Consider the following 27,525-nt stretch of genomic DNA (forward strand, 5'->3'; position numbering starts at 1 on the left):
TACTTGCACAGGAGCAGGCGTGCGATTGCTGCAGTTTCGTGAACTCAGTTTCTCCTCCTGGTGAGAAGCGAAGAATTGAGTCTTGACCCAAAACGGGGGCACCCTACGGCTGTCTTCGGTCATGATGTCGAGAACTGCGCACGTGGAAGACTCAGCGCATCGTTAGTGACTATTCACGCTTGGCCCTGGTTAGTTGCCGGCGCTGGTGTAATTGCAGCGTGTCCGCGAATGAACGCGCGCGTGGCTGTATGGGTTCTACAAACGAACCAGAATTGAGCGTCTATCGCATCGTCCCGAGAAACGAAACAACGTCGAATGTCGGCGAAAATAGTAGCCACTGATGTTGACTTATAATTTTTTGTGGCCTAGTTGATTTATGGCTGGAAATGAAATTGCAGCACGATGAGTCAAGGGCCGATAGCGCCATGTCCCGTTTTGCGCTTTGAGGTCGTTTTATTGATCGCGCAGCGATTTTGCTTTTAATGTCAAGTTATTACCCCAGTTGCGCTAATTTGCCTCGTCAGTTATCAGACTGTTCGCAGCTAAATATACACAAATACTGATAGTTGCTCTCTAAAACGTTTCTTTTTTTTTATTTCTGATGGTCGTGCAGAAGTTAATGACCGTTTGCCCGTGGGCGCAGTATATCTCCTCAAAATACCCGCCTTATCAATATCACAAAGATACACGTATACGAAGAACAAGTAGAATTTTGTCTTGCAGCCGGTAGCCCTGCCACGTAAAGCTATTTTTTTTATTATTTTTTCTGGTGTTTCTTTATGACTTCTGTTCATCTCTGCTGAGCACATTGGTCGGGAATGTATAACGGTGCTTAATGGCATTGGAGACGTTCGAGAAATGTGCATGGCATATGACTGTGGTTTTACTAGTCGGCTCACCTGACGTGCAGAGGATTTGCATCAGCCTTCACCTATCGGACGGCCGCCGCGGTGGCTCAGTGGCTATGGTGCTCGGCTGCTGGCCCGAAAGACGCGGGTTCGATCCCGGCCGCGGCGGCTGAATTTCTTTGGAGGAGAAATTCGAGGCCCGTGTACTGTGCGATGTCAGTGCACGTTAAAGAACCCCAGGTGGTCCAAATTTCCGGAGCCCTCCACTACGGCGTCTCTCATAGCCTCAGTCGCTTTGGGACGTTAAACCCCATAAACCAACCAACCTATCGGACGATATTGTGTCGGTGTCTGTGTCTCTTGGCTTTATTAGCTTAGCTGTTCTTTTAATAAAGGTACTGTGGTGAGCTAGTTTGAGGGGTAGCCTCGGCTGTTTGGCACTCGTTCAGGTATTTCAACAGCAGAGCCACTGCTTGAGTCACCGGAGGCAAATCGCGGCTTGAGCGCTCCTCTTCGTGGCAGCTGATTGTCGGTAAAGGTGAACAGCAATTTCCACGCACATTGAAACGATTGCAAGTGTACGTATAATCATGATGCACCACGTAGGCGTGTTACTTTCTGTGCTCATGAACGAGAGCTGGATGGTGTGTTTGTCGCCGTCGGTGCTTTCCTGTATGTCCTCATCGTGAGATGTGAATTGTTAGTTGCTCTGGTTATAAACAAGAGGCCTACTTACGCTGTCTTACACACAAGAAACAGAAGACTGCCGTTTATAAGCGTTTTTGTTTGTTTCTTTCAAAATAGGGTACATTATGACAAAATACACCGTTGTCATTTTTGCAGTGACCTGCCGTGCCATCTTATTTACTTATTTCTTGATTGAGCTGTGCGCTGCAGACAGGGTGGCTATAATTCACATTCAACCCAAGCGGAACCGACTCTGTGCTCTTGCTTCGCTTCATGTAAGCTGCGCGAATACCTACCTCTATTGGGGGCAGATTAAAAGCCCTCATAAGTTATAATCACATTAGCAAAGTTCAAGCTTCGCGTCGCGTCATGAGTGGTGCCATTGTGTATGTTCCAGAACTAGTGTTGACCGTCTTTTCAGTTTCAAAAGACCCAAGAAATTTGTGTTCACAGTTCTTGCGGTGAGTATGAGAGTGTGTAGGGTTATTGGTGATATTCTGATAATTCTGAACGGGGTTAATGAAACTAGAGTGGCTGCCATCGGTGGCTGAAACGCTGCATGCCCTCAACGTTCTGCGATATGCCTTCAGCTCCGACACCCTGTGTTGTCATAAGCACGTGTTTTTACTTACTAATCTCTAGAAGTCTGCTGGGATGAGATTCAGGACATAAATGCCGAAATGACCGTAATGGACTCGTTTATGGGGAAGTAAAATACTGACCATAAATAAATATGGAATACCTAATATACATAACACATACCTAAAGGATAACATTGATATTCTTGATCTTAACCCAAATGAACTGAAATCTATATTCTTGTAATGCACCGTTTTTCTCTTTTTTTTTTGCTACCTTTGTATGTTCTGAATATTTTTTACTCATACTTAAGCTCATTTCGCGACCGGTTCTGTATCAACTGATCTACGGCGACGGCTGTCCAATCTTCCGCTATCGGGGGTATTTATGTGTAGTGAAAGCGTATACCTTAAGAACGTTCACCAGCGTCACCCTAGTTCATAGCGGCGGACGTAGTACGTCCTGGATTACACAAGGGATGGCACACAAGACAGACACGACCAGATTGCAGTTCGAGTCTTGTTCGATATTTTTATATCTTGTGGTCGTGTTAGGTGCTTCTGCAGTGCAGCCTTGCACAATGTAGCACAAAGTTGGCACCTGTGAAGCAGCTCTGACTGCTGATTCATAATAGCGCTACGCGCCAAGATGTCTGTGCCGAACCGTAGTCATCGGCCTGCAAATGAGGCTGCGCCGTGTTTGAGCCCTGGCTTTTCTCTCCGAATTAGAGTAGCCTCTCCAACCGGGGGAGAATCCGGTACTGCCATATGTGAACGAGGGAAGCTATAAAGACTAGCGCAGTAACGCAATGCATTTCCTTTTTGCGTTCTTCTAGCAGTTTGACGGTGCTGCTGAAGATTCGGTGGGGGATCGAGAGTCATTACTTTCGAAGTGCTGTGGTCATTTTCTGCGCATGATGTTTTTATTTTGTCTGCATTGGCTGATGTCAGGAATTTAACAGAAAAGAGAAAAAAAAAACCGGCGTGGGCTCAAGCCGTTCACGTTTGCACAAGCGTACTTCCGATGATGACCCACCATATGTCGTAGGCGTAATTAATCAATCTTGCTGTGGGGGCGCCGCGAGGCGTCCGGTATGCATGCAGGTCACTGTACGTCTCTAATTACACGCTTTGTGCGTTTTGCTTCCGTGTAGCGCTCCTACGACGCAGCCTTGGTTAGACGGCGTCGACTGGAAAATTTCCGTCGTAGTTCAGATCATTCTGAAGTCGCCCTTCTTAGCATTCTTTCTTTGCCTGGCGCGTGTATCCTTTGTTATCTTGATACATTACGGTGTGTCGGGACAAGAATAGCCCCTCGAAACAACGGACGGGGCCGTACGCACAGGAGTGGGCGTTAGCGCTGCTGGCGCGAAGTGGGCGGAGTGATGGAACACATGCTCGCCAGGCGACTCGAGCGCTTCGACCTCTGTACTGCGCCCGAAACTCGCGGTGGCCATATACACACCACGCTTTGTTCCGGCACGCCCCTGGGTCCACTGCTGCGGCGCGTCAAGCACCGGCCAAGCACGAGCGCAGGCTGCTGGTGCTACGTTGGAGCAATACGCATGGAGCACAGGGACGGCATGATCGACGGCGCTTAAACCGACGCCGATGTCGCCATCCTTCAGTGTCTCCTGTGGTTTAGGTCGTGTTGCTCTATAGAGCGTGAATTACGCTGTCTGCATCTATGTGACCGCACGTCGTGGGCATGGCTCCGTTGAAGACCAAGTATGGAGGTATTGCAATGCCATATATAATGCAGAGCCCTCTGCAGCGGCATATTGCCGAATCCAGTTCTTGCCTTGTGGATTCAGTGTTTGAATAATACGGCTGCTGGCATTCCATAACTCTATATCGATTCCTGGAAGCGAAAAGTTGCAGTCGCATATACACTTCCTTGTTGCAAGGTATTTTTATGCGAAGCATACTTTAGCTACCACTTCAGCCCTTCACCGTGGTTATGCGCCTCCAAATCACGTGATACATGACGTCACACCACGTGACACGATGACGTCACGACAGTAGAGAAACGGGGGCCCACCTCGCGCCGTCGCTGTGGTTGTGTGCCTCCAAATCACGTGACACGATGACGTCACACCACGTGACACGATGACGTCACGACAGTGGAGAAACGGGGGCCCACCTAGCGCCGTCGCTGTGGTTGTGCGCCTCCAAATCACGTGATACATGACGTCACACCACGTGACACAATGACGTCACGACAGTGGAGAAACGGGGGCCCACCTCGCGCCGTCGCTGTGGTTGTGCGCCTCCAAATCACGTGACACGATGATGCCACACCACATGACACGATGACGTCACGGCAGTGGAGAAACGGGGGCCCACCTCGCGCCGTCGCTGTGGTTGTGCGCCTCCAAATCACGTGACACGATGATGCCACACCACATGACACGATGACGTCACGGCAGTGGAGAAACGGGGGCCCACCTCGCGCCGTCGCTATGGTTGTGCGCCTCCAAATTACGCGACACGATGATGCTTCGCATTCCCCAGGCTTAACCAAGTTAAGCCTCAGCCATTTTTTTTGTCAAAAAGTTGAATAACGGTCGCCGTGTTTTCCTGTAGGCATAATTAGAAGGCGTGTGAAGTTCGCTGTCTTTGACATTTGAAGTTATGATGCCAAATAGCGTGACATACCAATAATACTGCCTCCGTCTTGAAGCAGACATGTAGCCGGGATCTTTTTTTCGGGAGGGTCCTGATTTAATTCCTTGTATCGGGGGGTGGGGGGGGGGGGATATTTCTGAGGAGGGGAGGAGGGTGTCGTCTGTCTCTCCTTCCTCCCTCTTTTGATTACGTGCCTGTCTTGAAGGGACAGACGCCTCCAGGATGCGTGAGTGGCAACTGAGGACAATAGCTCTAATGCTTAAAGACCTCATTGGTGGGGATGAAAACCATACTCGTTTTGCTGTGTGACAGTGAAGTGCCGTCATCGTTGGTAATCATGGCAGCTGTGCGGCCAAACAGCTTTTCGCGTGTCCTAGAGACTTTCGTCCCCGATGTAGCCGGATACAACTCAAGAACGATGCGGCTTTTCCCCGTCAACGGACCCCCTTCCAGCCAAGGGCGTCGGCTGATCCTCATGAGCCTGCTAGCGCGGCAGTGCAGGGAGTGGCCGATGAACGGGGATAGTGCCCTCCTTCTACGGTCGGGGATAGTCCCTTCCCTGCATTGTCACGCCGCACCTTGCATTGTCACGCTAGCATGGTCATGGGAATCGGCCAATGCCATTTACTGGAAGGGGACCTTTCTTTGGACGGGGAAAAGCCGCTTCGTTCTTGAGTGGTATCCCACTAGAGCACATTCGAGTGGAAGACTACGAACGTGCCTCAATTACTTAGTGGGCGCTGAAATTTGAGCACGATGGTTAGTTCTCAAACTTGCCCCCGTTGACGTAGGGCCTACGAAGGTGAAACCGAATTGAGTCCTTACTCAATTCAGACGAGATTTCGTTAAACCTTATATTTCAGTCCTTACTCAGCTGCGGAACACCCGGGCTGTGTCTCACAGTCGCGAGTAGTTCGTGAATTAGCCTTTTTTGACGTTCTCTTTCGCACTATCTGCCTGGGCAGTGCAAACAACTCCCGCGCTGGCAATATCGGCCGCTTCCGTGTAATGTCACTGAATCACGCGATCGGCCTGACCTTCGTGGAGGCTCTTGTCTCCCTTTGTGAGATGAATTCGGTCCACCCATTCTGAGCCACGGAAGAGGAATCGCACTAAAATCTGGCACCCGTGTGATACGGAGTCGGAAGCGTAACCAACGACCCCACAACGAACCGCCGGGCGGCATCCAGAGGGCTCCCCTTTACGGAGGTATACTGTTCACCTGTCTCTGCCTGTTCACAGAACGGGCACAGCGTGGCGGCCGCACATGTAGCGGTAAAGTCGGTACGTGCAAGATCCGCGGCACGGGCGTAAGCGGGCAGGCGCTGGCGTGTACGCGCGTGTTGCTTTTGTTAGCCGCCCAGGTGCGCGCGTAAGCGGGGCTGTCAGCTGCTGCAGCCAGCAGCAGCGCACCTGCCGCCGCTCGGCGTGCATTGCCTCGGCGCCTAGTAACCTTGTTGTCTGCGGCTCGAGATAACGCGTGTCCGTCACTGGGACTGCGTTCCTTTTCTTATCGTCTCGTTCAAAGCAGTGCCGCGCGAGGTTTCAGCGAATAGGTAATTCACTAGAAAGAGGCAAGTGGGCGTCGAAGTATACGTTTTAAGCGGAGAAAATGCACAATGTCCCGACTCCATCGCATAATTTACCTTGCGCCAGCCGTATGAACTGTATTTATTACAAATATCTTGGTTGGTATAGCGCTTTTGCTTTCGTAAAGGGTTTCGCGGTTGCATTCGCGCTTTCTTATTTGTATTTATTTACCTTTTTGCCGGAAATATTTGTTCGAAAACGCGCAGAAAGAAAAGCAGATTGTACTTGCAACTGTACCGAGTATCCTCGCGTGCAGGCGGCAGTATCAATGCTGCCGTTTGTGCAGGAGCTTAACACCTCTCCCTACTTAACCCTGACACTCCTGTCAGCGCGGTTAGACCAGTGATTATTACCTCTCCTGTTTATTTCTGCTTGCACTTCTTTCCTCCTTTGCAAACATTTCCTTTTCCACGTTCGACACAACAACGTTGAAGTGTTCCGTTGTATTTCGCGGCCTCTGCCCGTCACTTTTTTTAAACTGCTTTTGTGAACGAATCTTACGAGGAGCGTAATGCCTGTGCGTTTTCGAAGTAAACGACCTTTCGTGCCTGTGCCGCTTAGTAACGCAGGTTCCGTGCTCCAGGTGTACGAATGTACCATATACTGAATGTGCCATGTGCCTGATGTGTACGCAACTTGCAGCTGTTCACCACCATGGTCAACTCTTCAAGGATGCGAGTTTAATCCTTTTCGTGCAGGCAGTCCTTTTTTCTCAACCTTTGGGAGTCGGGATCCACCCGAGCGGTTTCAGGCAACATCATGTAAAGTGGCGCCATCTGTCCACCGCCAACGAAACGTGTCCGGAACGCTGCTGTTCTTCGTACATCTTTCCATGTCCCTGTGGTCGCGTAATCCCTGTTAATTGCGCTCCATGCCAAACGAAATCTCATAACTCCCAGACGAATTGGGGCGAGAGACTGGTGGAAAGAGCCAGTTCTGGGAGCGTTTTCAAATGGCTTTTAAAAACATCGAGGCCTGGGGCCGTGTTTTGTCATTGGCCAGCCTTACATTGCGTACAAGAGCTGGCGAATGGCATTGCTTGCTGGCTAATGACCGTGACGTCAGAAGCGGTGTTGCTACCAATGGCGGACGGTCAAGACGATGACGGCGAAATTCGCTTTCTTGACGTTTGTCTTCTCTGCATGGCAGCATCGTTGTTCTCAATCGCTGTGTGAAGATTTTTGTGTTTTTGCGTTTTCTCCTCGCAAACGGCGCGGTGCCTGAGGTTTCTGCAAATACACAGGGCCATCTATCATTGTCACATGTCTCGAATGGTCGTCACAAGGAAGTGTTGTCGTTCGGCAGGTCCATTGCACTAAAGTGCGACATTTTGGCTTTGAAGACTTTCTTTGTTTCCTGGTGTCATGCAGACGAAAATAACCTAAAATGACCATGTCATGCTCAGCAGCCAATGATTGCGCTGTGTGCATATTGATAACGTACTGTGCCATGCCGCTAAAGACATGAGTGTTTTGCGATTTCCTGCTCGCGGTGTCACAGCGTGGTTGCACCCCGATTTCTCCTGCTGTAATCGGCGTAAGAAGTAAGACTCCATAAGCCATTTTTTTTGTTGATATGTCCTGCGTTGTCTTCACTGTCAAGCCTTGCTTTATCGGTCTCAGACGTCCATATAATACACCTTGATTTCTCCCTCCCTCTTGTTCCATCCTTTCTTTTTTTTTTTTTTGCCCTTCGCATGTACTTCAGCTTTCGTGTAGTTCGTGCCGAGTAAGCTGTAATGCGTATCTTTGACGAACCTGCCGGGCCCCTTAAGTAAAGGACCACGAACGTGATGCCGCAACGACTTCCGCAGCAGAAGTTTGAGGGTTTAGAAAGGTGTGGATGCTTTATGATACGTTAGTTTATAAGAACGCGTACGAAGGTGTCCCGCATGATAGTGTCAGTACGCATCCAAAGTGTCAAGGCTGTGCTCGGAATGCGGGCATGCATAATATTTGACTGTTATAGTGGGCAACTTCAGTCTCCGTCGTGCACGCTCTCAACGTTCGCGGTTGCCGCTTTAATTTGTGTACGTTAGGGACAATTTTTAGCAGCAAGGCCCTTGGCAAAATGCCTCGAGCAATTAAGTAAGGGCTGTCCGCTTATGCCGTGGTTCATGTGCGCCTTGGAAATCTGAACTTTTTCTGTCATGGTCAGATGACTATCCAAATCCTAAAATAAACGAAACTTGCCGCGGTGAGCTTAAAGCCGCGGGGAAGGTCAACGTGGTACTTGGTTACCGCACTGTTATAGGCTTAATTTTCAGTTGCATTCTCCTGACAGAACATCGTAATTTTCTTAATATGCGTACAGTGCATCGACATTTTGCTTTATTTGGGCCGCAAAAAAAAAAAAGAACGTATGGATTGAGTTAATTGTGTTTTGACTCACCTAAGCCGGAGAGGCTGCCTTTTGGTCCCTGCATGTCGAGCAGGGCTGAATGAATGGCTGCTTCTCACCTTCTTGCTTACTTTTTCTGGGCTTTTTCGCTCCTCCTGCATTCCCTCTTGCTTAATTGATTACTCTTTGATACGTGGTGACATCGTACTTCTCCCTAGATCTGCGCTGACACCCAGCAGGAGGGGCAACTGGTTGGCTTGCGGTGCAAGGCTAGGCCGACTCGTCTGGCTTGCAGCGCTTTCTCTCCTCTGAGCACCGCTCCTATAGACCAACCGGAAGTGCACCAGAGCGTGCTAACCACACTTCGGGACGCATTTTCCTTTTCGAAAATGGAAGCGCGCTGTTTCCGCCCGCTCGGACACGTCAAAGCGCGCAGTCTCCCCCTCTTCCATCCCGCTCTCCCTGGCAGTTTTATTACCGGTGGTGTCGCTTTTCGACGTGTGTTGGCCTTGCAGCACTGACCGCGCTGCTGGGTCCTCAGACACCATCTGCCGCCATTCGTTTCTCCCGCGGCGTTCAAGTAAACGCGTCGGTGAAGGCACGGTTTCGCTCAAGATGCAGGCATGCGATAGCAGAGCAGTCGTAAATTTAGAGCCTACGATATTTTTCTCGCTTGTTTTGCCTTCACGGAGTGCTGTGGCGCTTTACCGCGCACCCCAAATCAGTGCTCTGCATTTGGGCCGTTTCGACGATGCGGGCCATATAGCGCGGTGGTTACAGCTGGTAACGCATTTGTAGCGCTGGCATTTGATAGCGTTGGAACTTATTGTCAGCTTCCGAGGCTGCAACAGTCTTGACGCAGATGCTGCGGGGCAGATGTTGTAACGTCGATGAGACGTGCTACTATTCAAAAGGCACCAGTTTGTTTGTGTGCCTCTTTGCGATGCCACGGCTAGATATACCTGTGTGGGTTCGAATTTGTGGTCTAAACCGAAAAAAAAAATAGAAACGATAAATGTACGCTGAATTTATTTCCTAAAATACGGTTTTAAACGAAAAATGACAGTAACCTTCAGATGTGCGCCATAGCTTGCTGGCTGTTGAGCACGGAATGCAGTTGGCCACGGGAGTGAATTAACAAACTCTGGACGCTAGGAGCGTGGTGAGACAACGGGATCGTTGTATTAGGTAGTGGAGTTCTACATTTTGAGTCATTGCGCTTCTATTTTAGCCACACGCCGAGGGCAAGGTGCCTAAAATAGAGAGCAAGGGCAAGGTGCTATATTAGCGTATATTACCTTGTGCCCACAGACTGCCGTCTTTTGTAACCGTAACAAGACAGTCAACTCGAAACCATGCACAAGAGAACGAAACGGTACCATAATCTGACTTCCGCGACGGCTCAACTGCATTTCCATTGCTGCCGTCATTACTACGCGATCGGAGGCCCTCTTGCCCCTTCCAATCCTAAACTTTGTTCTTGTGAAGCGGTTGCTGCTTTCCCAGTTTGTTCCGTGACCGAAGGGTTGAGCAGGTGACGCCATTGATCGCGGACATACCAACCGAGCACCTGACGGCGAACTGGAGTCCTATATAAAAACATCACCAATTTTTACGTAGCCCGAATAAAAGCTCCGTGCTTTCTTTCCGGACACCAGGCAAAAAAGCCCACCGCACCGAAGCCTTGTAGTGTCTTAAACGAGTAGAGGAGCTAAATGTTAGTTGTGTATTCTTTGTTTGGAATGGTGCGCAGCACGTAATTTGTAATTTATAATTTAATTTTCTTCTCTGCCGCCGCGGTGGCTCAGCGGTTATGGTGCTCGGCTGCTGACCCGAAAGACGCGGGTTCGATCCCGGCCGCGGCGGCTGGAATTTCTTTGGAGGAGAAATTCTAGAGGCCCGTGTACTGTGCGATGTCAGTGCACGTTAAAGAACCCCAGGTGGTCGAAATTTCCGGAGCCCTTCACTACGGCGTCTCTCATAGCCTCAGTCGCTTTGGGACGTTAAACCCCATAAACCAAACCAAACCAATTTTCTTCTCTCTTGCTGTTTCGGTTTCAACAGCCGAACGACGACTATGACGTAACAGGTGATTGGAGGTCACGTCAGTCATGAAAGAAACTGCGATATAATCGCTGCTTGTTCATTCTTTAAGGATTCCAACTCTTGGGTGGGCTTGCGTAAGAGTTGGTGTGAGCTAAAACGAAAAAAAAAGCGATTAAATCGCAGTTTTTGCACGACTGACGCGACCTCAAATCGTCCGTCAAATCGTACGTCACAGCCGTCATTTGGCTGCTGGAACCGAAACGGCACGAGAAAAAAAATCGTTTGTAAATTGCTCCGCTGGCATAGGTGAATTCCACGTCGTGACTCATATGTGCTAGTGTCTTGCGCACCATTCCAGAAAAAAAAAAATCATCCAAAAATTTGGTGTGTCTACTCCCACCAGAACTTAATTGCTAACGCATCTGTTTAAAGCGTAAACCTACGTTAAACTGCCACGAACTTTGCTCTTGTTATTTGACAGCCACTATTTGTTAACGCATCTATTTAAGCCTAACCTTGCCTTAAACCTAATTTAACCCAAACCATACCCGGTAAACTATGAACTCACGTAATTAATTGCTAGCCTGTAGTTATTAACGGCTCTATTTAAAAGCCATCCGAACTTTAAGCAAATCTATAGGGTAAACCGCCATGAAGTCACGCATATAATGGTTAATTACTGATTGCAATTAACGCTGCCATATAAAACCTAACCCTACGGTAAACTGTCGGTAAACTGTAAATTCACGTGGTAGATATAAGCTTCAGTGAAGTGAGCTTTTGTTCGGGGTCGCGATGGGAAGCGGTGAGCTTTTTGTGCCGGTCAGCTCGAAATTGATGGACTTTTGTCCGGTTTTTCCAGCGCCCTATTTCAATGCTTGTACTTGTAGGCATCGATGTGAGCGCCTCAACTCTCCACGTGACTTCCGTTTGTGTGCGAGGAGGTGCGGAGGTACACGTGTCACGTGTCGTCCGCGCGTCACCGCCACTGGGCTTATGGAGTGGCTTGTGCCGAGGACAGAAGCGTTTGGGGAGAAGCCAGCAAGCCTCGCATGAGTGTCGCTGAATCGAAGGCTGTTTAAAATAGAGGGCTGAATCGAAAGAGGCGAAGTTATCGGAGATGTAAAGGCGAATCGCAGACATCCTGATGACATTCTGACGGTTCTCGACGACAAGCTAAAGGCAGCCGGTATCTATAGTTGTCAGATGTGCTGTCAAGTAGAAACGCTAGGATTGGAACATGCTGGCAGCTGCCACTTGAAGGGACACTACGTCTGCCTGCTTCAAAAAAAGGAGCTGGGACGTGAAAAACGGAACAGAAAGAGTAAGGAGGGAAGTAAAACGGTACGACGACGACACAGAGAAACAAATCACTCAGAAAAGACTAAAAGGACCAAGGCATGCATCACGAAGCGTGGTACCGGTGCACACAGCACTGATCCTAGTGCACCGGCGATGAGACAAAAAGTCGTGCATCATTAACCCTGCATACGCAGCACGAAACGCCGAACACACTAGCTTATGACCATGATGGAGTGTTGTAAAGACTGTCTGAACTGCTTACCTTTAGAAAGATAAAAATCGCGCGATGCGCTTGGTCACGCCGAGACGCACAGCCATGCGGAAAGAGTGGTTCTAGGTAGTCTTAGTTACTGGTACTGCGCTAAGAGCTAGGCGAAATGCGGTCCACTCGAAAATGAGACAAGCTGGAGTCTCGAATGAGTTGCGGGAGCAGGAGTGGCTATAGGTGCCCGTACCTTCTGGAAACGTTCGGTGACCATCACGCAGCCAAAGCTATGAGGCTCCGAGGTATAAACCACACGTCGGCGAAGGAGAAACTAGTCTGAATCAGTAGAGGCGACGCGATAGTCGTTGTGTTGTTTGAGCAGGTTACGATGTATCAACAGACATTTATCGTCAAAACGTCGGGCATGTCGTCGCTCTCGCGAGCACTAGAGGTTACTAGTGTAGACGATTAAGCTGGCTAGTTCAACATGTCGACTAAATGCAGCGCAACACGCAAGAATGAATGCGAAGACGAAACACAGCGTCGCTGACGTTCAACTCAAGTTTAGAGGAAGCGTGTTTGCGAGATTGTAGAGAGCACAAAAGCATTCACAAAAAAATGAAAGCCGACAGTAACGAACTAATGTTGCGCAATCACCGTCGCGTCTACTTACGCACATTCGAGAAAATCAGTTCTTTTTCTTACAGTGCCACCGACGGACTGCTTTCGCAGTCATCTCTAGGTTTCGTTATTTCATGTGCTTCAATTATTTCTCTTGCTAACTTGTCTTCCTGCTTGTGCAGTGTAGTGGTTCCTTCAAATGTGGGTTGACAGGGGAAGTGTCGGCAGTGGGTTCGAAGATGCTCTGGCATGGTTGTCAGGTTGTACTCACGCTCTCTTAATATATTATTGCTTAGACAGCGGGAAGTTTGTTCTGTGTGGCTTGCGCCACAAGTCAGCGGAATAGAGTACATGACTCCTACTTCGGCTCCAAGAAACTCTGCGACCAAGCGTGAACTTGTAAGCGTTCAGTTGTTAAGTGCTTCGCGTATGTGTTGTTGTCTAACCCAGGATTCGACCCCGTAATGTCTGTGGATCCCGGCGGCAAGCCTCACCTGGACATTGACGTATGGCTCCAGAACCTCGACCTGCCGCAGTACTCGCTCCTCTTCTGCAAGTACACCGGCGTAGAGGCAAGTCCATCTTTCTCCTTGTTTTTTTTTTTTTTTGCGTGCTACTCGAAGTCTTTTGCAACAAATTTATCCTGCGACGAACGGGCTTGCGGAATAAAATAAAAAAAGATGCTTTCCTTTGTCTAAATTACAGCTAATACCTTCGTGTCGGTTAAACCACGCTCCAGTTTTGTTGGCGGCATGAAGCGAACTAACTGATTTCTCACCCAATAATGCAGCGGCAGAGATAATTAGGGAGACCTATAGTCAGTGTTTCTCTCTGAAAGCTCATAGGTAAAAAAAAAAAAAGTGCGAGTAAAATTATTCAGCTTGGTAGCGCTGGTGGGGAATACTAGTAAGTCACCTTGATCAACTTCACAATAATTGCACATACTGCAACATGCGCATGTATGTGCGCTGAGATCTTGAAAAAACCTGAGAACCTGAACCATACCCGAGAATACGGTTGCTATGCAGTTAACAGGTGCCTGCCACTTGCACGGTGGGCAGGTTGGGATGACGCCATAAAGTCACGTGACGTGGCATAGGTGGCTGGTGGGCCACCTGCTTTTCCGCTCGCAACGCCTCCGACGACACCGGGCTTCCTTCAGAGCGGGAGCCAAGACTGATACGCATGCATATAACTGCTGTAATAAACATTGTTTCGTGTACCGACTGTGCATCATCCATGCCATGCAAACGCAGACAACACACATAATACGCTTGTTATACCACGAGCAATATCATGAATAACAAAGCGTAATCACAATAAATAATGAAAAACCGATATAAACAACGCCAAACAATGGCAAGTCTGTGCTAATGCACCTAATTCGCATTTGTCCTAATTATGCAAATTTACCGTCATTTTTTTTTCATTTTTCCATCAGGATTTAGGTGTTCATGAAGAGTTAGACAATTACTGCGCCTTTCCTCATACCCAGTTCTCTTAGTCTTTCCCTTTCTGACGTTCTGGATGCTGTCATGCGGACGCACATGCGTCCGCTTGGCTTCCTCACTAATAAAAACTATCATACTAAAAAAGATTAAACTTTTGTACAGCCGCCCTGATTTTTAATAATGTAGGGCGAGCGTCGACCGAGCTGCTGGTCAGCGCCTTATACCGGCGATAAGCGTGCAACAAGGCGAGAGTTCGCGCACGCGCACGAAGGCAGAGAGTCGTCTGCTACGCAGTTCCGAGCACAAAGACACACGCCCTGCCACAATATCAGTTCGCAAGATCCCGCCATGTCGTAGAGCGCATGTGGATGATTAATATGTGAGAATGCAGGAGACGTGATTTCATTCTCTCTTTTTTTTTGCCTCTGACGGAATGCCAGCCTGGCGATGCACAGTTATGATAAGAAAAAAAGAAAAGGAAAGAAATATAGCAGCACATCGAACCCATTGCCTGCATCACGATAAACGGTGTTCCAACCAGCTCCTTAATCAGCCTTGCAGTGTATCGAGGGTATAAAAAGGCACGTCTCATGCAGTCTCACATATTAACCATGTGCATGCGCTCTACGACTTGGCGGGATCTTGCGAACTCATATTGTGGCAGGGCGTGTGTCCTCGTGCTCGGAACAGCGTAGCAGACCACTCTCTGCCTTCGTGCGCGTGCGCGAACTCTCGCCTTGTTGCACGCTTATCGCCGTTATAAGGCGCTGACCAGCAGTTGGGTCGACACTCGCGCTATATTATTAAAAATCAGGGCGGCTGTACGTGCTCGAAGCAGATCTCCCGCGAGTTATTTTAATCTGCGGTTGCCCGTAGCCTAGTGACAACTTTTTTTTTTTTTATCTAGACTCACTTTCTTCTGCTCTACGTTTCACGCGTTTTTGCCTCCTTATGACCTATACAATAACCTAAGCTGCATCATGTATTCATAGCGATCACTTTCGTGTTAGTGTCACTTGTTGTGATGTTGTGCAGATGTGTGGCTTTGCCGCATCACTGCTCTTGGTGTGGCGAAGCCAGCTTGCGGTAACCGGATGGTCGGCAAGAGTGCCTGGCAAGCCCACTTTTATCTCTAATAACCCTTTCCGGCCCACAAACAAATTAAGCAAGTAGTTCAAATTTCTTTGCTCAGTTATTACTCTTTAGGGTCGCCGGAGAGATTTTCAAGCGTAAAACATGACGGAGTGAAATCCTTAATTGGGAGAATGAACCCACACAAATGTGCGGGTTGGTCATTTACTGATGAAATTGTCACCTGAGCGGAGATCAGATATACGTCAAGCTACAGGCAAAATAGGTTTTGGTACGAAAAATTGTAAAGCAGCTTTTTTGCGTGGCCAAATACAAGTAAACGTTACACTTCTCGCAGCGTGCAGGGGTCCCTGAACGCCATCCTTCAAGTCTTTAAGTATGCGCCCTTTTGATGAAGCAATGAGAGACCCCTATTTTTATTCTAATCTGCGATAACGGTGATAACAAGCGTCGGCCAGTTCCAAATTGCCATCTACTGTAGCTTCGATGCTGAAGGAGTGACGTACTAGAAGCAGGCTTCAAGATACAGGGGCCGAATCCACGAAAGAGTTCGCTTTGGAACGCGTTCGCTTTGCCGTGACGTCATTTTGACGTTGACATCGGCGGGAGAACGGTGGGAGGAACACTGCGGGAGGACAACGGGGCAGGCAACAGCCAATCGGCTTTGTTGGGCGGTCCCATCTCGGTTGCTTGTATTTTTAAGGGACCATGTGCTAACTTCTTTGCGTTTTTAACCTCTAAATGAATGCGTTTGGCTACAATACTGCAAATTTATTACCCAGAGCCTATAAAATAAGCATAGATTTTATTTTGAGACGGTTTCAATGCTTCTTGATTGGTTTGTTTTCTTTTGCGTTCCCGAGAGGGCGCTCTCAATTGTGTTGTTTTATTTTGTGTTCGCGAGAGGGACGATAGGCATTTTGAACTTGCGCGGGAGACTTTTCACGTGTCAGCACTTGTCAGCTTGACATTTTCACTAGTCGTCATGTCAACGCACAAAGGTTGTCGCCTGGGCCCGCACGTCTCGATGCGCCAGCGTGAAGTGCTCGTTGAGTTCATGGAGGAACATAGCTACATGGTGAAGCCTTCTTGTGAGCTCGACGCACCCGACGACGCCGGGGAAGAGACCACGCTCCAAAAACTCTGCCTTGGCGCGGGACTTCTCCTCGGGAGTTGAAGGAAACAACACCCAGTTTTTCTTCGTGCCGACACGCACGATTGCCTGAGCGACGGCCAAAATCGTACGGCTCACAGACGACTGCGGGAGCCGTATAGTTGCCTCGCTGCCGACTGCCGCCTGGAAGCCCCCGGTAGCGAAGAACCGTAGGGCGCAGAGTACTTTGCGCTCTGTTGTGAGCGCACTTTTCCTCGTTGGTCCAAGGTGGGGTTTGAGCTCTTCGAAATAGCTGGCGTACAAGTAGCTTCGACAGCCTGAAGTGCCTTCGGAAAGCATCGTCAGGCATGTCGAAAGGATTGTCATGCACGCGCGACCGCCGGGGCCTCCGATCACATTCGCTGAGCACCGCGAACAGCGGGGCGGCGGGAGGTACCGGCATGTCTCTCCTCGCGCTGAAGCGAACGCCACTTTCAGAGTTCCGCACACAGCGACCGAACGCGTTCTCTTTCACTTGATTGACATGTCTCGTGACGTAGACAAAATCCGTGTTTCCGCCTCCCTGAAGTGACGTCACCGCCAGCGGTGACGACACACGACCAATGGAGCGAGGTGGCAAGAGAGAAAGCGAACGCGTTCCAAAGCGAACTCTTTCGTGGATTCGGCCCCAGCATAGCGAAGTCACCACGCGCTCAGCCGTTTCCGTGCCTGAGAAGGCACTTCCGAGCAAAAACGACGGCGCAGCTGCGAACATGATGCGTAAGCGCAAGCAGTTGCCGCGGCAGGACGTCCTGCTGTGCAGAGGCCGGTGCAACAGCGACGCTCCAGTGGGGCTCCGGAATGACGTGAGGTGTATTTACGTTAAGTTCGAGACGCGAAACGCGACAAGACGCCTCGCAAAACGAACGAATAGTGCCAACTTCAGACAAAACGCGAGCGGGGCGCCGCTTGCATTCCCTCCGCGTTTCATTGCGGCATACGCAGACAAAGCGTGGGTTGGAATTTCGCCTCAGCCGTCGCTGAGTAAGGGTCGTTAAGCGCGTTGTTTATGAGCCGCAGCGCTCTTGGCCTTCGCGTCTCTGTGTCGCCGTTTTATAAACCCTGCGTTCACTCCATATGAGTACACATAGGTATATGTATTTTGCACTGAGTTCATCAAGCAAGCGGCTGTGGGACCGCCTTTGGTGGATCGCCTGAGCTTGTGTTGCCGTCCTCACACATTGTAACTTATCGTCACTCGCAGTACGAAACAGTCACCGCACTCACGACGCCGTTTGCGCACGGCAACACTCTGCGACTGGCTGGCGCCCGTGCACAGCTGGCCAGTCCAGCGAAGAACGGGACGACAGCTGCCAAGAGTCATTGTGAACTAGACTGAAACATATAGCTTTGTCCCGGCAAAACCTAGCGTAAATAGTGCCATGGCTTTTCAGCTTCACACTGATTCGTCAGAGAACATTCACGCGAACAGAAGAGTTGGCACGTATTCGGGATATAAAAGCATCCGCTTAGAACTTTCATTGCACAGAACGAATTTTCGCGTTCTTGCTCTTCCGGCTGTGCGACCAAAACGCCAGCGATCAGTGCTTTTGTGCCCGCGCTTCGATTACTGTGCCACCGATAACTGGTGTTAACTAGGTATTTTTACTCTGTTGTTACGCTTTTGAGTACTTGTGGACAATTAGTTTGGTTTATTGATTTATTAACGTCCCAAAGTGACTCGGGCTATGAGGGACGCCGTAGTGAAGAGCTCCGGAAATTTCGACCACCTGGGGTTCTTTAACGTGCACTGACATCGCACAGTACACGGGCCTCTAGAATTTCGCCTCCATCGAAATTCGGCCGCCGCGGCCGGAATCGAACCCGCGTCTTTCGGGTCAGCAGCCGAGCGCCCTAACCACTGAGCCACCGAGGCGGGGCTGTGGACAACTGGTGAAGTTGGATCAAATGGTTCAACTTATTGTGCATAAGATGCATTGCGACAGCTGGACAGTTTGGAAGTGTATGTTTGCTTCATATTAGCTCTTAGAAACCTTGCCCTGTGCCTGCTGTACATGACATTAGGCGACTTGATGTGCGCACTTGCGCGCAACCTCCAAGCCATATATACGCAAGCGCCTACTGTGATGAAATAGTAGTAGTAGTGGTTTACTTTGCGAGAAAAAAAAAATCGGTTCCAACTGCGGAAACTGCTGTACATTAATTTGGCACCTGATCTGTAGTAGGCGGAAATCAGTTATATAGGATAGAAAGTTAGCAAGGACGAAAGAAATACAGAAGAGTAGGAGGAGGTAAGGAAAGGGTAGCGGAGAGAAGTACTGGTCATAGCTATGCACAGCGATCAAATTCACCCGCAACACTCGCACAAGCAGTTTAAAATGTCAATCACTGCTCACGTACTGGTGCCTCTTCGGAGTTTCTTCCATTCTATGCGTGAGCCAAATTCCAGAGGGTGCACATTTGAAAATGTGTATTCCAACGGCAGTGATCATGCACGGCGGTACGTTATTTGAGAGCAGCGTATACGTTTCGGTAGAAGAGTTCCAGTTCTCTGTTGTCATATATGCTATTTTACCCGACAAAAATTGCACGTTTCTCTATGAGAGTATTCGCAGTACAAGCTGTGCTGTTGTATATCATACTGCTTAATTCGATTCCGTTACTTTTTTGTTCCCGCCGCTCTAAGCCCATTTTAAAACCGGGCGATACATGCATTAAATAAAAAAAAGGCGTTACTGGTAACTCACTAGATATTCCCTCCACCTCTTTTTTTCGACATCTCTAAAAGCCCAGACATAAATGACGCTTTCGCCATTTAACACCGTCCGTCGTTATTGGTAACTCCGTCGAGATAATACATGTAAGCACCAAGTAAAAAGAAGTGCTTTCTGAAATCGCTGGGTTGATTCTTGTCGAAATGTGATCGCCTTGACTGGCTTGTCGGGGCTCAGTGACACAGTGGAATCGCTCCGCCACAGCACGGTCGCTGCGATCTTTTTGAGATGACAAGGAGACGTGTGGCATCCGGAAGTGCCGTGGCCCATACGCTGCGCGGGGGAACTTCCTGCCCCGACAGACGACTACTTTCTCTCTGGGCACTGTGTTCGCCGCTGCCCACCGTCGCTTGTCCCTCCTAAGCGAAGAACGGATAGGGGTGCGGCGACTTCACTGTGCAGCACTTTGATAAGCAGCCTCTGACGTCATTTCTGTGATGTGAAGCCGAGTTGATGTGGTGGGAACGTCATATTTATTCTCATATCAAACTTCCTCTACTTATTCTACGCTCTGCGCGTCACACGATTCCTCCCCCCCCCCCCCCCCCAAAAAAAAAAAAAGAAGAAGAAAACCGGGGGGGGGGGGGGGGGGGCACTGGGGGAAAAATAAAGTTGCACTTTGGTGACATTTACAGTGTCACTTCTTTTGCCGAGTGAAAGCAGCCTCTGACGACGTCGGAGAGACAGCGGACGTCACTGACATCCGCTAGCGCAATCTATCATCGATGCCCTGATATCCTGATATTCTCTTCTGATATTTTGTGATGCTAATACTTTCATCACATTTCAGCTCCATCCGCAGTGGTCTTAGTGGCTTTGGCGTTTGGCTGCTGATCCCAATGTCGCCAGATTGATTCCTGACCGCGGCAGCCGTATTTCGATAGAGGCGAAATATAAAAACACTGGCGTGCTAATGATCCAGAGCCCTCTACTACAGCGTTCTTCATATCCTGAGTCGCTTAGCTCGTTAAACCCCGCAGTTTATGATTTATATTTCAGCTAGCTGCTTTTACAGTGGTTTTCTTCCTTTGCAAATGACATAGAAAGTGGTGGATATCCCAGCCTCAGGCTACTCTTCCATTTTTTTTTTTAACTTTTCGGTGTCGCTTTTCGGCACTGTGTGACGGCGACCACGTTAATTTTCCTATCTGGAAGCGCCTTTGTGCCGTTGCATTAGCGAGCACTTACGTTTTGCTGCAAATGATTCAGCCGCGGGCCTTTTAGACGTACCACTTGTGCACAGGAGACGCCACTCCGGAGGTTGCAATCCCATGACACGGCTTTTTTTTTTTTTTAAAGCCACTTCTGATTGCTGATTGTGATTGCTGAGTTGCTGATTTAATGAAGCTTCCTGCTTCTAAACTATCACTGTGAGCTCTTAGCCTTTGGTATGTGGCCCTGTCCTCGGGCTAGGCCCAACATTTAAGAGCGTACGTTGTTGGCCTAGTAGGTCAATCATGGTAAATAAAAGGGGGTACTGCGCACAAAAAGACACGGACAAGAAGATAACACAACTGCGCTTGTTGTGTTATCTTCTTGTCCGTGCCTTTTGTCAGTACCCCCTTTTATTTACTAAGCCCAACTGTTTTCTACAAAGTTTTGCGCCTTTTTCATCCCGCTGTGTACGGTGTGTAGGTTTCTTCTTGCCCCTGAGAAATTAATTCAGCTGAAAATGCAGCTATTCCTGAAGGCCAGCTGCTCAAGCACGAGGCAAGAGCTGTGTCGGTCAATGTGTGGGTTTGCTACTTTGCACAGCATGCGTGACGCGTAAGTGCACCAGCTAGTTAAACGCTTTCATTGCACTGGATTCGCTTTCGGTTTTTTAGGTGCGTTGCCGCTCGATTGGTGTCAAGCACGTTCGCGACAACCATCGCTCGCATAGCTCGAGCGGCGCTTAGCCGATGTTGCGATCCATGTTTTCACCGGTCCACGTTGCTATGCATCTCGAACAGGAGATCCTGTGGATGTCCGAGAGGGATGTCAAGGACCTGGGGGTCAAAAATGGCGCCCACCGGGCCATCCTGGTATCGTCCCTCATTGTGCTCAAGCGAAAGTACGACAAAGGTGAGCATGGCGCTTTGCACAGTGGCCTGTCTTTTCGAAAACTGTCTTTTTTAAAAATAACGCTGTTTTTTTACTGCTGTCAGATGGCCAAATTTAGTGTCAGTTTCAGTAAGTGCACTTCACACCGTGAAGTGCCTCTTAGTTGTAAGGTGCTACACGGGAAGGAACGTGCATTTTGGAACTGACCTAGGTGGCATTCAGTATACCTAACACGAGCTCAAAATTTTTTAACAGCACTCAAAGATTCAGCCCGGATTATTTCTTCATAGCTAGCGATTCTGAGCGTTCGTGCGCGAAAATCGGTCTTTTCCCCGCCTTGGAGGTCGTAGGCATTTTCACTGGTTTTGCTGTTGTTGCATGGTTTTAACGCTGTTGGTGTTATGTTTTTGAATTTTATTTCCCTCCATACCAACTGTTTTCATTGCTTCTTCATTCTTATTGTTAGCTTCTTCATGATGGTTCTCTGTTTGTTTTCTCACGGTGATAGGGAACCGTGTCAAGTCCGGCGGCACGCTTTCGTCCCGGTTCCGGAGTAGCAGCTCTCTTGTCCAAGCCAAGGAAAAGTAAGCCGACCCATATTAACTCAGAAGTGCAAAAGTTTCTGCCTCTCTAACGTTATTATTGTTGCCTTAAAGAGGTGCATACAGCAAGTCTTAGTATATATGTGCACGGTATTATTACCTAATCGCCTAGCGGAATTCCTCTACACCAGGCGAATAATTTGTAATTTAACTTATCGCATGCTTTTTTTTTTCGGTTTCGGTTTCAACGACTGAACGGTGGCTATGACGTCAAAGTTAACTTCAGGTCACCTGAGGTATAAATGAATGGGCAATTTCATGTGGTGGTCCACGTGTCCTAGTGTCCCACGCACCATCCCAAAGAAAGCACGGTTCCAAAAAATTTGGTGATTTAAAGAAGGCAAGCCGTGCCAAATAACTCTCGTCCACGACGCGGACGCGGAGTCCTCTACTAGGTCGGTTGGATCGACCCACGTGCGCACTAGGCCGCGCGTGGTGTGTATGTGTAGTTGCATCTTTCTCCCTCCCGCTTTCGCCCTCTCCTTCATGCCTTCCTGCACGGCGTGGTTCAGTACTGCGCCTTTCCTTTCCTCGCATAAATAAATAAAAAAATAAATAAAACGATACCAACGCCGATCGCTGTCTATGCAATCACTAGGTGTCCAGTGAAATAATATAATAAAAAAAGACCTTTTCGTAACATATGTTCTATCCGCATGTCATAAGAACATAAACAAAATTAGTTCTCATTTGGGAAGCTGAAACCTTTATTTGTGCAAACCTTATTCACTTTTCGAGTGTTTTATGACTAAAAATTTGATATCAAACCGCTGACTCGAAGTGCACGTCGCTTTTAGGGTGCGTTCAAACAAAGGTAGTTTGAGATTCATTCATTCATTCGTTCATCAATCTTTATTGGCAAGGTGGCCTGGCGACTGCGGGGGATCCCAGTGGGAGGCCTTGGTGAAGGTTAGGGCGCCGGGCTCTGAAACGAAGTCCAGCAGGGCGCTGAGCTTGCGCTTGGCGTCGCCACTGGGAGCTGTTCAGTCTTCTTATGTCTGTATGTAGATGGCAGAGGTGTAGCGGGCGCGGATAGAGTCACTGGATATTTAACCACTGACTCTAGGTGCAGGAGGCCCGCCCTGCCGGGGCAGGTACAGTTTGAACTTCGCGGCACTTTTCGCGTTTCCAAAAGCAGCCGAGAGAGGGAGCCAGCACATCTTCTCCGGGCTAACAGAGGCCTTCCGCGTGCGCCCCGAGAACGGAGGGACAAATAAAAAGATACAAGGAAGAAGAAAACAGGAACAAAGTGGAAGCGTGCCGGCTGGCAGATGATCGAGCCGGGCGAGGAGGCCTTTGCGTGCGTTGGCGTGCGCGCGCGGGAGGTGGTTGTTGGATGCGGTGCTGAGCCACGGTCGGCCGCTGTCGCGCTGCGCTTGTCCGCTTCCGTCAAAATGCAACGAGCAGCGGCGCTCAGGTGCATCGTACCGCAGTGAGGGGCATCGTCCGTACGGCGAGTAACTGGCGCGCGGAATCGGGGGAACCACGCATCGCTCGCTCGGCGAAGGACGTCACCGAGAGGACTGGTGGCGGCGTTTGTTGATCGACCGGACCTGCGCGCACTCTCCTAGTTCTCGCCGTTCGCCCGACGCACGCGGACGAGCTATGCGCTGTTGCGGAGCACCGGCCTAGGTAAGACCGGGCCAGCCGCTTCGCAGCCGAGGTGTGCAGCGGTGTGAGTGACCCCGAGATGGGAGGCCTGATCTGAGGCTGGACCGGCGCGCCCAGGGTAGCCCGGTGAGTGAGCTCTCCGCAGCGATCCTTTCTTCGGGCGCGCAGATATACTGCTGCACGGCGCGGATCCGTTTATGAGCTGCATTCCAACTCGCCGAGTGCGTCTGCGCAGTCTTAATCTTGGGTAGAACTGTGCACGCTCTAAAACTGCCTTTCCTTCTCGCCGGCTGTTTAACGGAACGGGAACCTCTTTAGTGGGGTTTTAGTGGCGACAAGATCCAGTCGCCTTGGTCAGTACGATGATTAAACGAGTGGACGCGAGCGGCCGGCTAGCTGCAAAACATCGTGGAGAGGCTCTCGGAAAACCTATAGTTGCTTAGCTGGTTCATTGCTGCCGTGTGCATACGGAGGTCAAAATCTGTGCTAGGGTTTGGCGAGTATTCATTCTCGACTTGCGCATGCGTACTTTTGCACAGGGGTGCAGTAATTGCTAGCTCCTCATTTCGGCCGTTTAAAAGGCAGAAAAAACTGTCGCCTGTCTTGAACGCTGCGCGATATCCTTTAGAAAGTGGGCGTGCCGCAGCGCGCGTTAAGATGCACTGCGGGAAAGCCCCCGTGACGACTGCGTGCAGCCATGTGCTGCCTCGGGTTTTTGTTTTGCTTGCACTAATATTTCAGCTGAAAATATTATACTGTAGTGGTCGCTTAAACGCGATCTACCAGCCTGCATTCTGGAAAGGTTTGCTGTTATTCGCTTTATTGTCCATGTTGAGTTCGACGATTGCAGCGAACAACTATGGGGTTTAATATGAGAGAAGCCAACAGCCACAGAAAACAAGGGGCACGAGGGATTTTTAATTAATTTATTTATTTTGTGCTGTTGTTCAATTAAGAATATTACTGAATATGTTACCGCTTAAAGCTAATTTATTAGAAAAGCAGAAGAAAAAACAACCACATGCCGCCGGTGGGATCCGAACCCACGACCTCGTAATCAATTAGCTTTAAGCGGTAACATATTCAGTAATATTCTTAATCGAACAACAACACAAAATAAATTAATTAATTAAAAATCCCTCGTGTTCCCTGGTTTCTGTGGCTGTTGGCTTCTCTCATATTTATAACGAGCCCCTCATCCCCCCTCTCTTGTTTGCTTATGTGGTTTAATGGTAGCCGAACGCTTTTTGTAAGCAGGAACCACGCACGAAAAAGAAAAAGTCTTGTTCATGGTAGTGCTAAAATGCGCTTGATTATACGTTATTTGCGTCTTAAAAGCACAGTTAAAATGCTGGAACCGTGACAGCATTTTAAATTTTCCTTTAGTGAGTTGCAAGCTTCCGAAAGACTGCTGGAAAGTGAGTCAGAAAACGTGCTAAAACCTTCACAACAAAGAAGAAAACGGGAGAGAAGTCCGAATAAATTTAACGCTTATCTGGGATGGGGGTACATGCGCCTTTTTTTTATGTTCGGCAAATTCGTTGGACTATTCTCGAAATACGCTTTATTTTTGCTGTAGATGATGCAGTGACGCATGCAGTATACCTATTCATACTTTCGCGTTTTCCCTGCTTGTTCCACAGCATTTTTTTCTGTTTCTTTTTCTTTGGTAAGCGAACAGTTTTACGTCGCACTTTACGACGAAAGTGCAAGAGCACGAAAAGGCACAGTCTGTACAAATAACAAAGTCAACCATTCACCAACCTTTCTTCCGCATTATGTTTTCCCTTGCTGGCACCTGTTTTCAGCGTGGTCGTGAGAGTTCTTGGTGTCATTTTTCCCCCAGAGATTTCTCGCGAGTTAGTCACGTAGAGCTGAGGAAGGCATTCATAAGCGCAGCACGGTTCCCCCGCATGACCCGCATTTGACGAACCTAAAATATATATACTGGCTATATCGCAGCATTGCGCCCTCGTCAGGCGACCAATTAATAGCGGCAGAGAGCACGCCTTTTCGTCAAGAAATGAGTATGTCTGTGCGTGTGTGTGCGCGCGTTAAGTTTTCGAAAGGTCTTGAGAAACGGGCGCGGTAGAACGCATGCTGTAAATGATGTTACTGTTACTGTTAGATGATGTTACTGTTCACTGCATTTTGGAGTTTGGCCTGCTATTTATGCAAGAACATATCTCGGCACCGCTTTTCTTAACGTAATTAACGTATAACTCTCCGATAGGTAAAGAACCATTTTCTAAACTAGCAGAATCGTACGTTCTAGCTAATAGGGACTTTAGAATAAGGCGCAGGGCAATAACCGGAGGGGCGTTATTGTCCTGCGCCTGGCATTGACGATAAGGTCATCCTACTCTAAAAGTCTCTAATGCTGCTTTCACGCGCTACATTATCGCCAGCGCAAGCAAATGACACCTCGCTTAAAGAGCCTGCGGGAGATGTCGTGTGTGCAGGTAAGCTGGCGAAAAGCGCACGTGCTCCGTGTTCGCCACACACGGGTTCGCCCTGTTCATGTTCCCTCCGAGCATCGCCCACGAGCCCATTAGTGACTGCCTCGCTGCGGCCGCTTGAAGCACCGGTCACCCCTACCTTCGCGCTGTTGGGCTCCGTGACGGCACGATGGGAACGGGTTCTGTGGTAGCGTCACGTTTCCGCGGCGCGCCTTTCTCACGGAACAATCAGCCCTCCCCCGCGCCTGTCAAGGTCGGCAGGACCCTTTGGAACCGGCGGCGAGCCCGCAGACCAAGGGGGCCCCCCCGCCGGCATGCGGGCGACGCCGCCGGCTATGCGCGGCGGGGAAATAAGTGCCCCTCAAGGACAGCAGCCACACAGCAGCGAACGGCGCGGCGGCAGTGCTGCTCGCAAGTCGGTCGGCTCTCAGCATGGCCTCGTCAGTTTCCGATCCAGTCGCGTTTCGCGGGTCCCGGGGGCTGTGTTCCCCGTACGCACCAAGTTCTGCGCTGTGCCGGCGGACGCACTAAGCCGCACCTCCGTAGATATGAGCTGGCTTACGCGCTGTAGATTACATACTGCTGCTGAAATCGCGAAAACAGCGCCTCCCTTGTGGTTATATTTACCTGTACAAGTTTCTGCAATGTGTATCTGTCGAATTATGCCCCAGCGAAAACCTTCCAATAAAAGCAGTATAAGCAGAAGCGCTATCCTGGAATATACTAGGTCCTGCAGAAGTGCCATCTTGCGCATGCATGTGGCCACGTGCGAACGCGTGCCCACACGCATGCGTGCGATTCGAGTGCTTAGGGTATATACAGCATGCTCGCGTTTCCTGCTCTCGAAGATATAGTTTTTCCAGTCAAGCCTGGTCGACGGAAGACGGCATGGAGCTGCCGTGAAGAAAGCGCAGCGTCGAGGTAGCTATATTTGTGTGCACTTGCTTTTTTTTTTTCGCAGCAGCTGTTTTACCAAGACTCGAACTGGAACTCTCGAACTAACCTCGAACTGGAGCCCTCAAGATAAATTGTGAGGGTGACCGTCCCTCTCCCGACTACATCCAAAAAACGCGGCCGGCAGATGAGCTGACGAAGGAAACAGCACGAAAAGTGTCGGAGAAGTGTCAGAAACAGAAAGCGGTAGAGCGACTGGTGTGCTGTGCGATGTCAGTGCATGTTAAAGATCCCCAGGTAGTCGAAATTATTCCGGAGACCTCCACTACGGCACCTCTTTCTTCTCTCTCTTCTTTCACTCCCACCTTCCTACCTTCCCTTGCGGCGCGGTTCAGGTGTCCGCCGAGATAATGGAACCTGAGGTCGATACTAGGTGATCAGAATACCTCGCTTCATGGTGACCTCGGTGGCTCGCTCGAGGGTCCGGATTTGGACAGCCAGGTCCGACCTGAGCTATGCAGGATGTCGACAATCAATGAAAAAAAAAAAAAGCTAATCTCATCCCGAAACAAAACTGCGCGGAAATTCCGTTCTCACGTAGACGGCATATCTCGCGTTCTTGCGACTCCAGCATAAGGAG

At 49.4% G+C, this 27,525-nt stretch overlaps 1 protein-coding gene across 5 annotated transcripts in view; it reads left to right on the plus strand.

The window, feature by feature from the left end:
* LOC149352952 (breast cancer anti-estrogen resistance protein 3 homolog) overlaps positions 1–27,525 on the plus strand; it is a 280,152-nt gene that overhangs the window by 226,402 nt on the left and 26,225 nt on the right. For 4 of the 5 annotated variants that reach the window (XM_089582169.1, XM_089582170.1, XM_089582167.1 and 1 more), the window contains 3 exons: positions 13,296–13,417; positions 21,229–21,340; positions 21,828–21,903. In XM_089582169.1, the coding sequence (XP_089438295.1) occupies positions 13,310–13,417; positions 21,229–21,340; positions 21,828–21,903 (296 nt within the window). In that variant the 5' untranslated portion in view covers positions 13,296–13,309. Of the gene's footprint in view, positions 1–13,295; positions 13,418–21,228; positions 21,341–21,827; positions 21,904–23,217; positions 23,659–27,525 lie in introns of those variants that run through there. The other variant, XM_089582171.1, reaches the window with a different exon arrangement.

Source organism: Amblyomma mixtum, chromosome 3 (assembly GCF_055824585.1).
Source record: "Amblyomma mixtum isolate Tamu chromosome 3, ASM5582458v1, whole genome shotgun sequence".
NCBI classification, from domain to species: Eukaryota; Metazoa; Arthropoda; class Arachnida; order Ixodida; family Ixodidae; genus Amblyomma; species Amblyomma mixtum.